The sequence below is a fragment of the Mercurialis annua genome, linkage group LG1-X (genome assembly GCF_937616625.2).
Source record: "Mercurialis annua linkage group LG1-X, ddMerAnnu1.2, whole genome shotgun sequence".
NCBI classification, from domain to species: Eukaryota; Viridiplantae; Streptophyta; class Magnoliopsida; order Malpighiales; family Euphorbiaceae; genus Mercurialis; species Mercurialis annua.
Genome location: NC_065570.1, coordinates 57,840,876 through 57,854,527, shown reverse-complemented (window position 1 = coordinate 57,854,527; position 13,652 = coordinate 57,840,876). Strand labels below are relative to the sequence as shown.

At 31.2% G+C, this 13,652-nt stretch overlaps 1 protein-coding gene and 1 long non-coding RNA gene across 2 annotated transcripts; both read left to right on the top strand.

The window, feature by feature from the left end:
* The first annotated feature begins 3,937 nt into the window (after window positions 1–3,937).
* On the top strand, window positions 3,938–6,944 carry LOC126679797 (purple acid phosphatase 2-like). The gene is made up of 8 exons (XM_050375136.2): window positions 3,938–4,327; window positions 4,403–4,603; window positions 5,175–5,286; window positions 5,403–5,632; window positions 5,728–5,866; window positions 5,959–6,179; window positions 6,279–6,400; window positions 6,515–6,944. Exons 1-8 carry the CDS (start codon window positions 4,151–4,153, stop codon window positions 6,711–6,713), a joined length of 1,401 nt encoding a protein of 466 aa, XP_050231093.1. The 5' UTR covers window positions 3,938–4,150; the 3' UTR covers window positions 6,714–6,944.
* A 3,097-nt stretch (window positions 6,945–10,041) lies between these two features.
* Window positions 10,042–12,843, top strand: LOC126677661 (uncharacterized). The gene is made up of 3 exons (XR_007640566.2): window positions 10,042–10,209; window positions 11,263–11,348; window positions 12,623–12,843. It is a non-coding gene; the product is annotated as an uncharacterized LOC126677661 (long non-coding RNA).
* The last annotated feature ends 809 nt before the right edge of the window (window positions 12,844–13,652 follow it).

Below are 13,652 nucleotides of genomic sequence, written 5' to 3'. Positions count from 1 at the left end.
TCTCCATGGAAGGTTGCATAAAGGACTTGTCAAATGGATCAACAGAGGTTTGATTTATACCCATTGATAATCAAGTTTTTTAATTCCAATTAGCTACTTCACTTGGTTTCTATTCTCTCTTCAAGTAACAAGCTGATGAGATGAGGGTCGTCTTTTATCAGTGATAAAATGTGGTGCATCATATTTATATGGTAAATTTGAGCTTGCTTTTTGTGTTGATGTCACGTTTCAACCTAGTTTTTGGACGTTTCTTTCAAATTTCTGCTTGGAGGCATAAATTGCCGGCCACAGAGATAGCTTATGTTAATTTTGTTTTTGATTAGCAGAGTCTCACACTTGGGATGCAGAGAAGATGTACAGTCGGATAAAATACTTGCAAAACGTCTTGGTATACTCTATCATTTAGGACCTATTCAAACTGCCGCCTAATTCATTTGGATCCAAAACTTAAATATTTGATATCATCACTTTTGTTTTGTGGTGTTAGCTGATTTAGTCAATTTGAGATTAAGTAAATTAGAAAAATATAATTTCATTCACTGTATCTTTTGGATAATAAACTATAGCTAATAAAATGATTTAAATTTCAACTTGCCTCCCAAACTTGTACGTAATGAGTAATTAACACCAAAATTATTATTTTTCCTCCTCATAAAGTTATTAATTTATAAATGGCCCAAATTATGTTAAATTTATTCAAATCTGTTGTCAATTAACCCTTTATAATCGTTTTTAAAATTACTACATTTCGTCTAATTGACACAATTAAAAAGTTCAAGGGACTACTAATTGATAAAAAAAAGTTAGTTTTGGTATTTACCCTTCTAAGTTCTAGCTATCTACCACGGAAATGCAAATTCTAAAAACAATACTTTTTATAAAAATAAGATATTGTTTCCCTATTTTTTAAGAAAACGGTTGGTGCCTTTAAAGTGTGTGCAAGCGTGCCGGAGGTCGAACCTCAAATTAAAAATTAAAAATTGATCAAGCGATTGTGACAGATTTTCAAAAGACGTAAAAAAATCTAAACGGTTCGTAAAGAAAAACTCCTGAAGAAACTTTAAAAACAAGAATAAACTTCTGCAATTAAATCTAGAATTCAACACTATAAATGAAACTACTACTGCTGAATATAATGTCAAAACAAAAGATTGAAAATGCGAAAACTGTAAAGTGTTTACAAAGGATTTCATAAAATAAAAGTTTTTGGTGGTGATAATCTCCTGAGAGTATTGGGTTTTTGTTGAATTTGGCTGGGGCTTCAAATCGTTGCCTTCTTCTCCCTTTTAAAGTGTCTTAGGTGATAACTGCTTCTTTGACTGCCCACGTCTTCACCGCACTTCCCACCTCTAAAAACTGCTCCTGAACTATCACTTTACAAAAAGCACATGACTTCCTGGACTTTGGCCAAATTAAACTTCTGACAAAATATACCCTTGAGCTTCTCGCCTTTTGAGCTCCAGCTTCTGCTTCCCAAGTTATATTGTTTGAACCTCTAAAATTTAACCTCTGAAATCATCTTCTGGTCAAAAAAGTCAGATTTTGGCCAAACCTCTGAAATCAACTTCTGAAATTAATCTTCTCAAAGGTCAAATCTTGGTCAAATCTCTGAAATTAATGGTCAAATCTCTGAAATCAATTTCTGAAATTAATCTTCTCAAAGGTCAAATCTTTGTCAAACCTCTGAAATTAATGGTCAAACCTCTGAAATCAATTTCTGAAATTAAACTTCTCAAAGGTCAAATCTTCTGAAATCAACCTCTGAAATCTTTGGAATTATCCACGTAGCTTTTTCTATCTTTTTAAAGAACTAGTCTTACTTTACGTGCTACGCACGTGGCTCGTAATGTGACTCGTCAATTCATACATCGTTTTTTAATAAAATTTTAAAAAAATCATATTAATTTATTTTTATATTTTTTCACATGGCTCGTCATGTGATTTATTAGTTTATATTTTATAAATTTTATTATAAAAATACAAAATAATTTAGAAAAAACATAACATAGTGAGAAGAAATCGTAATATGCATGTTTATTGTTTAAAAATGACAATATTATATTAACAATTGAAAATAATGACATTTTTTTATTTTCCAATGAAGATGAAAATAATAGTAGTTATATAATATTAAAAGGCTTAATTCTTAAAAATCACTCACCTTGAACTTTTTTTTTTTCGTTTATACCCTGATTTAGGAAAAAATTCATTTATACCCTGACGTATGTATTTATGTTTCACCTCTACCCGAGGCACTAAATTAACCTTTTTTAATTAAAAAAAAGTTTAAAATAGTTCTTTATTTTTAACCTAAACTAATTAGAGTTTAATTAAAAATAAATTTTTCTCTAAATGAAGGACTATTTTAACCTTTTTTTTCTTAGGTCAGAGTATAAACGAAAAAAAAATTCAAGGTGAGTGGTTTTTAAGTAATTAAGCCATATTAAAATACACAGGTAATATAAGTAGTTCAACCCTTTTAAATAGACATTTAAGTAACATTAAACTGAAGAATGTGTAAAATTATTAAAATTATAAATTTTTATAAGCTACCTATGATAGACATTACTATAAAATAAGTAAATATTTTAAGTTAGATAATTTTTTTTTTGATAAAAAGTTAGATAATTAGTATCGAGTAATAAGAGTTGGACAGTTTTAATGTTGTAGCTAGTTTAGTCAAATCAAAGGTTTATTATCCCTATTAATTTGGGAAAGTTTAGCTATTTTTCATACTAAATAAATTAGTTTATCTCCGCCTAAAATTATATTGTAGCTAGTTTAGTCAAACTAAAGGTTTTATTATCCCTCTAAATTTAGATAAGTTTAGCTATTTTCCATACTAAATTAGTATATCTCCGCTTAAAACTATATAGATAAATTACATTATGATATAAGTTTACTTTAATTAAAACTCTAATTATAATAAATTTTTAGTGATTCGTTAAATGACTAATTTGTTAATGACTATAAAACCATTATTTAATATAAATTAAAAAGGGTTATTTCGTAAATTTGCTTGTCACCCTCCCCCATCCGTGCTTTTATATATAGTATAGATATGGGCTTTTATGGCTTTCTGACAATATTTTTAATTTTGGTGCAAACAGATACAAATATAAAATAAATTTCAGAATCTCAAAAGCGTTTTTAGAAACGGAAACGAACCTATGATAAATGGAGAAGCTTTCCATCGTCCCGTAGATTTTTTATCTGCAATTCTGCCTTTAATGTCAAGCAGGCCATTACTGCTTACGAATGTTGATGATGATCTTGCTTTCGGCAATTTCTGCATTTTATAATTCTCTTTTTTTTTTTCTGAGAAATCAACTACAAGATGATTTAATTATTGAATTTCAAGAGATATTGTAAATCTACAAGTTTAGCTTTTCATCCACTTGTGTCCAGCATTATTTAAATTAGTTAGAACTATCTAATTACTTGGCATTATATAAACACATCTGTAAATGATATTAAGTATTTTGTAGTTATAAGTTATAACTATAAACTTATGATAAATTAAACTAGAGTATACTGTTACTCAATACATTGCTATTGTTTTGTGTACCCAACTTTTCTATTTCTAACAATAAAAACCCCATGTGAAGCCTTTAACTACAAACCATAAAAATCTGCTAATTAATCCACAAAACGTGGGTGACTGTCATTTTCTGTCAAACCGAACATCATTTTGCCTGAATTATAAATTGCTATCTAAGTTTAAATCGTAAATCATCAAAGTTGGTTCTATTTGGTTTAGATTTTTTCTTAATGGGCTGCGACCAGATCCATCAAATTTCGAGGTAATCGATTATAGGCCAAATATGAGCTTGGGCTGGATCTTGTTTTTGCTGCTTTTTAGAGACTCTGTTCTCATTTCCATCGTCGGAAAGGAAAAATTGGAAAATCATGCATATTCCTTTAAGACGGTGAATATTCCGTGTCGTCACTAAATAATTAAAATTGTGAATATCTATAATGTAATTAGTAGCCTGTATTTCAGATGATCATCAACTCATCAATCCATTTCAAAGTAAATTATTGTTTAAAAACTGTATCAACTAATCATTCTCATAAAGAAAAAAATCGCATCTAAGTATGGATTGATGAATATTTTAGAGCGAGAATTTTGGGACCGTAAAAATTAGAGATGGGACTGAAATGGATCACTGTTCTTGTTTCTGTTGTCGTATTTGTTCTGAGTTTGTCGAAGGTTTCCATGGGTAGAATAACAAGTAGTTTTGTAAGAAGTGAAAACTTCTCGCTAGATATGCCACTACACAGTGATGTCTTTAAAACGCCGCCTGGTTATAATTCCCCTCAACAGGTAAATGCATTTTAAATTACTTCAAATAATTCGGTTCTTCATCTTTTGGTCTTTAATTGATTCTTACGGACAAAGGTGCATATAACACAAGGAGATCATCAAGGTAATAGTGTAACTGTTTCTTGGGTTACTCAAGATGAACCGGGTTCAAGCACAGTCGATTACTGGGCTGAGAATAGTGAGATGAAGAATTCTGCTGAGGGGTTTGTTGTTAGATACAAGTATTATAATTATACTTCTGGATATATTCATCACTGCACTATTCAGAATTTAGAGGTATATATGTGCTGTTATTTTGAGTTTCATTTTTTTTTTTGAATAAAGTTAGGAAAGAAAACTCAGAGGTGCACCTGGACATCCCAGCTAGGCTGGCACCTCCTTAGCACCCACATCACAGTAAACTTCCTAAAAAATATCATTAATAAAAATAACCAATACAAATAGGAACAAAGTCTAGAAAAACAGTCACAAAATTAATTACAAAATCGAAAATTTGGTTGACCCAAACTGTTATAGGCGATAACATTAGCCAAGAAATCAGGAGATGAACTCCACCATAAAGAGGTCCCAATGTGCACTGCTTTTTTAGAAAGAATGTCTGCAGCTTCATTTCCTTCTCGAAAAATATGAGTGACTACCCAATTCATCTTAGACAAATAAAACAAACAAGTTTGCCAAGCTAATTTCCACTTCCAAGGCACAGCTAAATTGCCTCCTTTAATTGCATTAACAATAACAAGTGAATCACATTCAATCCAAATTTTGAGTTTCATTTTGATTAGTTGCAGTTTGTATGAAGCAAAATTAATCAATTTTGTCATCCAATTTTATTAATATATGATTACAGTTTGATATTAAATATTTTTATGAGCTTGGAAGTGGAAATGTTAAGAGAAAATTATGGTTTACAACTCCTCCTAAACCCGGTCCAGATGTTCCTTACACTTTTGGCCTTATAGGTACTTTAGCTTCATTGATATAGGCTTTTTTTTTTTTTTGAGAGAATCATTGATATAGGCTTTATTTGTATGATTTTGTCATCTTACTTCTAAATCTAGGCTCGCATTTTGAGCAGGGGATCTTGGTCAAACTCATGACTCGAACCGAACACTTACGCATTACGAATTTAATCCGATAAAAGGGCAGGCAATTTTGTTTGTTGGGGACCTGTCCTATGCAGATGACTATCCATTTCATGACAATGTAAGATGGGATACATGGGGGCGGTTTGTAGAACGAATTGCTGCCTATCAACCTTGGATTTGGACTGCAGGGAATCATGAAATTGACTTTGCTCCTAAAATTGTATGTTTCTTGTCTCCTTTTCATAAGTTTGAATCTTCGAAAACCTATTAACTGGCACTGATTTTTGATTAAAACGAGGGCTCACATTGTTGCAGGGTGAATCTGTACCATTTAAGCCTTATTTGCACCGTTTTCATGTTCCATATCGAGCTTCTGGTAGCACGTCTCCTCTTTGGTATTCCATCAAGAGAGCTTCGGCGTACATTATTGTCATGTCCTCTTATTCAGCTTTTGGTAATTAGCATCCTGTTACATAATTATTAGATGTTTAATGCTATGATGTGGAGAATATTGAAAGTGGGATTGAAACTTATATGTATTTGCAGGGAAATACACTCCTCAATACAAATGGCTAGAACAGGAACTTCCTAAAGTGAATAGAACTGAGACACCGTGGCTTATCATACTGATGCATTGTCCGATGTACAACAGTTATGTAGGTCATTTTATGGAAGGCGAAACCATGAGAGTGATGTATGAGAAATGGTTCGTTGAGTACAAAGTCGATGTTGTCTTTGCTGGCCATGTTCATGCCTATGAACGATCTGTAAGCTTATGCAGTAGTTTTGCTCCTGTCAAGTTCTTAGAAAGCTTTACATCCACAAGCGTGTTTCCCTTCTGACACATGGATACTGTTGCATTGCAGAAACGTGTGTCGAATATAGCATACAATGTCGTAAATGGGATGTGCACTCCTGTAAACGATCAATCTGCTCCGGTTTACATAACTATTGGAGACGGAGGAAATCTAGAAGGATTAGTGACCGCGTAATTAATATATTTGTGGTTTCTGCTAATTATTGCTTTTATATATGGTTAAGCTTACGCAGTTCGTTAGAATTGTGGTTTTGCTTATAGTGATTACTTTTGTTGATTGTTCAGAATGAAAGATCCACAACCAGGCTACTCATCTTTTCGTGAAGCCAGCTTCGGGCATGGGATTCTTGATATAAAGAACAGGACTCACGCATATTTCAGTTGGCATCGCAATCAAGATGGAGATGCTGTGGAAGCTGATTCTGCGTGGTTGATCAATAGATATTGGTACTTTTTACAACAATCATCCTTTGCTGAACTGTGAAAAATGATTTACTTTGTACCATTAGAACAAATGAAGAACTGAGAGACTGCAGCAACTCTTCTCATCCTGCATATCATTTCTTATGTTCCATCAGTTGCTTAGCCATTCCGCTAAAAAAGTTAAAATTTTCCTGTATGATTTACAATATGTTGTAATATGTGTATTCTGTTCAAATATTGTACAAATGTATGTTATTGTTATGCCGTTTATGACAACATACACTTTTTATTCTGACATAATTCATTCCCAAGTCCCTTCTCTTCCATTTTTTTAACTTTGGATCCCTGCATTACAAAATTTATATTTTAAATTCCTGCACTTTTTTTTTAATCGCAAGTCCTTCTATTAAAGAAGGTGGTGACGGCATTAGTGCATTGTGAAAAAACGAATACTTCAATCCTTGTATTTTTTTCATCTATTACATTCTTAAAGTTTATTTTGTCATTTAAATTCTATTAATAAAAAAATCTCATTTATTTTAATAAATTTTTATTACATATTTTAATAGATCTTAAAAGGCTAATGGTCTGAAAAAAAACCTCCACCTTTTAGCCCCTTTTCGTTTGCACCCTCACGTTGTAAAATCACCAATTTTACCCAAATCCACACCTTTCGTTTTCAATTCCACCCTTAAGCATTATATTGACCTCTTTTCACTTGAAAAAGATTTAGATCAATACTTTATATTTTAGTATATATTTTAAATGGCGCTTAATGTTATATTTAAAACAAAAAGAATTTTTTCCCAAAAAAATCAAAGCTTATCTCCGACATTTTTTCAAACTGTTGGTCTTTTTCTTCTTTAATTTGGTAAGAAAAAAATGTCTCCCAGATAAAGAACACGATTTCCAGCAAAATGAATCCACAATTCCCATGGATCTTGGTGGCCGTACAAATCAGAAACATGAACAAGAGGCATCTTCTATATCAGTTAGGTGGGTGGTTGGTTTTCATAAATAGATAATTGCTCACTAATTCTCATCAGTTGGGTTAAATCTCTCATTAGTGTATGTTCTAAAAATCACAAGTGTAAGTTTGAATAAAATTAATGATTTTAGTCCAAAATTAACTCTCTAATCCTTACTCATTCCAAACTGGTTTCATTAATTGCACAGATCAATACCAATTTAACATCAAAAAGCTTTTCAAACCATAATAACAATACAACTAATGAATCATACAGGAAGACATTCTTAGGTTTACAAAATAATAACACCACCTGCCCTAACGACATTACTTGCAATTTTGATATGTAACAGAAAAGTGCAAGCAAACCGCAGAAACCGCCAAGTTCATCTGAGGACGAACCCCAGATCTGGGTTTTTCTGAGAAAGACGAACCCAGATGGGTTCGTTTTCTCAGACGAACTCTGACACTCCGGCAACTGCCGGAGTGGTGGTAGAGGGGCTGCCGGCAGGGTATAGCGGAGGCGGTGGATGAGCTTAGATTATTTAATAATTGTCAAAAAAAATGTTTAGATTATTTAATTTAATGTTTTTAGTAACATTTAAAATTAGTTAAATAGATATATAATCATAAAAAATTATATATAAATAATTAGGACTAATTAAAAAATATTAATTATAAATCTAAAATTTTGGAATTTATTTTATTTGGGACAAATATAAAATTTCGAGAAAAATATTTTTAATTTAGTTTTTTTATCAATAAATATGATGGATTTTTTAAAATTTCGAGCAAGATGAGTTTTTTGTTTTAATTAAACATTAGGGATTATTTAAAATATTTATTAAAATATGAAGTATTGAAAAAGAAATCAATTTGATGCTTGAGGGTGTAATTGAAACCAAAAGATGTGAATTTTGATATTTGTGGGTGGAATTGAAAACGAAATGTGTGAATTTGGGTAACATTGCAATTTTACAACATGAGGGTGCAAACGAAAACGGGCTAAAAGGTGGAGGGTTTTTCAGACCATTAGCCATCTTAAAAATAAAATCTAAATTTATTATTTAATAAATAATATATAATAAAACTAAGTATAGTGTAAAAAAATTATTAAAGATTTCTATGTATTTAACATATTCAAATAATATAGTCAAATTCTCAAAAAAAAAAAATTGTCAAAAAATATGAAAGTTGAGGGACGTGGAAGTGGGTTATGCAATTTATTTTCAATTGGACTTGAACAGCTACGAAAATCGACTACAGTCGACCTCTAATAATTAATATACATGATGGACCAAAAATTAATTAATTATTATGATTATTAATTTATTGAATTTATATTTAAAAATTATAAAATATATTTTAAGTCGCACATTTATAATATATCTATAATATATATAAAAGCACGGATGGGGGGAGGAGACAAATTTACCGAATAATACTTTTCAGTTTACTACTAAATAAAGGTTTTATAGTCATTAACTAATTAGTTATTTAATTAATCACTATTATAATTAAAATTATAATTAGAATAGGTAGCTAAATTATCTCCAATTTAATATTTAGTATGTAAAAAATAACTAAATTGTCTCCAAATTAGTAGGAATACCTATCTTTTAGTTTGATTGAAATACAAAATTAAAATACTGTATTTTGTCAATATATTATTATTTAAATTTCTATTTTATTATTTTTAAAGATATAAATTAATAAAATTAAATTAATTATTTAATTATGGTTTTTATAAAATCAAAAGAAATTCAATATGAAAAAAAATTTATAACCGAATATATTATATTTATTTTTACAAAAATTCTTAACTAATTTTGTAATAACCTAAATTTTTGAGGTATTACGTGTAGCGCCACGAGGCATAATCGTAAGGATTAAGAATGAGACTATCAGATTAAGACTGGATAATAAGGACTTAGACCGAAGCGGGTCTATTGGAATTATCGTAAAATAATAATTTTAATTGAAAATTATTATGCGAGCAATTGGTTTTAGTCGGGACTAAAATGGACTTTTAGCCACAAACTTCCGAAGGAAGTTGTCATTAATATATTTTCATAAGGTAGGAAAATAATATCGATTATTGGTATCGATATTTATTAAAATGAAATATTGGACGAAAAAGTGAAAAAAAGTGCAAGTTCGCTCAAAAAGGAAATTTGAGCGTTTTTGGCCAAAATTGCCAAAATAAATTGTTGGAAAGTGAGATAATAAGATATGGAGTAATACTATTTATTTGGAAATAAATAATATGAAATTAATCGGGCCTAAAGAATTTACGTTAGACGGACTAAATTGAACGAAAGAAAAGTTAAAAATTTAAAGATATGGAGGTGGCAACTTCAAGGACCAAAGTGGACTCTTTGCCCACTTATTATCATCACTTTCAAAATGAATATTCATTCATTTATCACATATTTTTCAGCAAGAGAGAAAGAATCTCGTAACTCTCCTCCCCAATTTCTCATAAATCTTCAAAACACCATATCTCTTTCGTTTTAAGTCCGAATTGAGCGATTCTTGCGGCCACGGAACGAGAAAGTGATTATCTACAGATCTATGGCTTCAATTTGAGGTAATAAACTCAAATTACAGTTAGGGTTTCAGGTTTAATATTTCGGTTTTTGTTAAAGTTTGATGATAATGGTTGTTTGATTATGTATGATGATTATGAGCTATGAATTAAGTGTTATAATGGATGAATTGAGGTTGAATTAGGGCTGATGTGTTGTGGTATATTGTTTTTGGAAATTATTGATTTTGAATGATAAATTGAAAGAGAAATTAGGCTTAGGATTTTGGCAAAATCATGATGAATTGATGAATTGAAATTGATGATTACAGTCATAGGAATTGTGTTGTTGTTAATTAAATTTTTGGATGAAAATTTATGAAGGGTTCGGCCATGAAGCTAGGTCAAGGATGTAAGGATCATTTGATTGTTATATGCTTGAATAATTATGACTGAATTGAAGTTGATGGTGATTGTTAAGTTTTGAATAAAAATGAAATGATAATTCGGCCCTTGTATGGAATTCGTATCTAAGTGTTTTAATGATGATTAGGTCTTGGAATGTGTATGATTAGGATACGTTTAGGGGCTGGATTGTGTTGTTGTTAGAATGTGGTATCGATAGGTTAACTATGATGCGTAAAAGTTGTGATCCGAATGCATACGTTTTTGCAGAAAATGTCCTGCAAAACATCCATATTGCAATAGCAATATCTCGAGCTGTATAGCTCCAAATCAAGTTCCGTTTGTTGATACGGAAACTTTGAGATGTTAACTACAATTGTCTAGCTTTAAGTTTTCCCTAGTTCTGCCTCTAAGATGATCAAATTGATCAGAACATTTTATTGCTCGGAGCAGGTCTGCAGTTTTAGGACAGCCCTATGTAAAAAACACTTATGGGCTAGATTCCGACACCTTCGGGTGCGATTTTCATTCCGAGCCCTAAACGAAAGTCGTAGGAGACGTTTTAAACTTTAAGAATGTTGATTTTGTTTAGGAATTGAACTATTTTAAGTGAGCGTTTTTAATAGCCGAAGTTGGCTAGTAAACCAACTTTTTAGTTATATAGATATAGCTTGAAGTTTATTAATTCTTGCTATAATTATGTTTGTATAGACTCGATGAGGCAATTATCGACAAGGCACGGAATTTGAAAGATCGTGATATCGCTTAGCCGTTTTAAAGATTATGGATAGCAAGTGGTGAGTACACTTTAAATTACTCGCTAATATTCGTAAAGCTGCGTATTTTAATACGAAAGCTATATGAATATTTTTATGTTTAAATGTATGTTCTTAAAATGCATATATATGTATGTTTTGAAAATGATGTTTTATCGTATTGTGCTATTTTGATAATAATACAAGTAAATGAAAAGAGTATATATATTTAAACACCGGGGATGGGTAAAGTAATAAAATGTGAATTGAACCAAATATAAATAAGAAAAGTACAGTACATTCCTATATGTACTAATAAATCGAATATCGAATAATATACAAGTATCAGATCAAATATGAATAAGAAAATATAGTACATTCCGATATGTACTATCAAACATAATAAATACCCATACGTGCGTGTGTTATAGATGTATGCTTGTAGATTGTAATGTGCATGCCATGGTCCATAAAGGATCAATACAACCGAACGAAAAATACAAAAACGTAAAATGAGATTTGTACTATGGTGCACTAAATATGAAGAACTGAGATAAAAGGTTGAACTCGGTAGAATTATCCCGGGACATGTATCTCATCCATTCTCGATGATAATCCTCGGAACTCATACGAAATAAAAAGTAAGTGTGATACATCGAGAATCAATACGAAACAAGTTCGAGACACAATGTGAACAAATACTCCTATTAAATGTCAATAGGAATCATATGAATCGACAGTTAAGTTCAAAAGACCTGCAGGGTGCAGAGTCCGAATGCAGACACGAAGGTAACTCGGTTGAACTATCTCGGGACCCGTGTCTAAGGAGTAACTCGGTTGAATTATCTCGGGACTCCTATCGATCGTTTGGGATTGAGAAATGGTACAAGTAACTCGGTTGAATTATCTCGGGACTGTACCATATGGTTATGGGTAACTCGGTTGAACTATCTCGGGACCCAACCATAAGGATCAAGTCACAAGAGACTTGCCAATGATTTAGTTCGACTTAGAATCATGATAATATAAACTTAGATTTAAGATTCGGTCGAAAACTAATGCAACAAAATGAAAATGAAAAATATCAATATCATAATAAGAAATCAAGGACGACAAATACCTATAAACTATAAGTTTATGAAATAAACAAAGAATTATGAAGGAAAGTAAAGAAGATACGCAATATGATGTCAAAAGATTATTTTTGATATATAGAATGGATTTTCAATGGATTTTAACCCTTTATGTGATATTGCGTGTAATTTGGTGAACTCACTCAGTTTTATACTGACCCCGTTGCTCCTCCCATTTTTCAGGGATAGTATGATATGATTTGAAGAGTCAAGCTTCCGAAGTTTTAATTCTCGGAAGTCATTTGTACAAGAAGAAAAAGAAGGTTTTCATTCTAGCAGTCCGCAGTAGTCTAGATATTTTAACTAGAATTTTGTATAACGCGTTTTAACTCTGATATTATTTGTAAATGGGGTCATATGTATTTTACTATATGAAATATGTTTTGATTTGCGAAAAATTTACATAGGTTTTTAGGCTTGCTACGGGATTTGGAGCTACAACTCCCATTCCCTAGCGCCGGTCGCGACTCATAAATTTGGGTCGTGACAAATTTAATATTAATTATAAATAAAAAATTGATATAATTATACTAAATTTACTAATATGTTCATTGACGAGTTACGTTACGAGCCACGTGCATAGCACGTAATGCGAAACTAGTATTATAAAAACATCAACTAAATGCACTTCACAATTACTCAAAAAAATGTTATTTCTATTTTCAGTCCAAAAAGAATAATATTATAATTTAGTTCAAAAAATGTATATCAACTTGACATTCAACAAAAAAATATATTATCAAGATACATTATTCACAAAGTAAAATAGCTTAATTTATATGTAGTGCATAATAAAATAAGTGTCGGATACTGATAACGTATGGATAATGTACGATCATAGAAGCGAAGCAACCTCGACATGAGAGGACACTAAGTCCAGCAAACCGAGCTCTTAACTATGCCAGATCGATAACCAAGATACCAATGGACGAGATACAAACACATATATCTTACAAAGATCTTAGATTCCGAGATACAAATATCGAGTTATGAACTACCCGTACCTAGCATCACCGCTATGAGAACGTGACTTACTCTCCAACGTTCGCACCTAGATTCCGAGATATAAATACCGAGATATAACACGAGACCTACTTAACAAGGGAAAAAGGACCACCAAACATGGTCTATATAAGTCACTTGAAAATCCTAAGGTGCTTCTTTCTAGTCACTCAATACTACTTCTTTCTCTTCTTCTTCTTTTCCCTATTAA

Excerpts from the sequence above, each read along its gene's own strand:
- LOC126679797 (XM_050375136.2), top strand. The coding sequence starts at position 4,151 with ATGGGACTGAAATGGATCACTGTTCTTGTTTCTGTTGTCGTATTTGTT. Across the intron at positions 5,287-5,402 it reads TTACACTTTTGGCCTTATAG|GGGATCTTGGTCAAACTCAT; the intron begins GTACTTTAGCTT and ends CATTTTGAGCAG. Across the intron at positions 6,180-6,278 it reads TTCATGCCTATGAACGATCT|AAACGTGTGTCGAATATAGC; the intron begins GTAAGCTTATGC and ends GTTGCATTGCAG.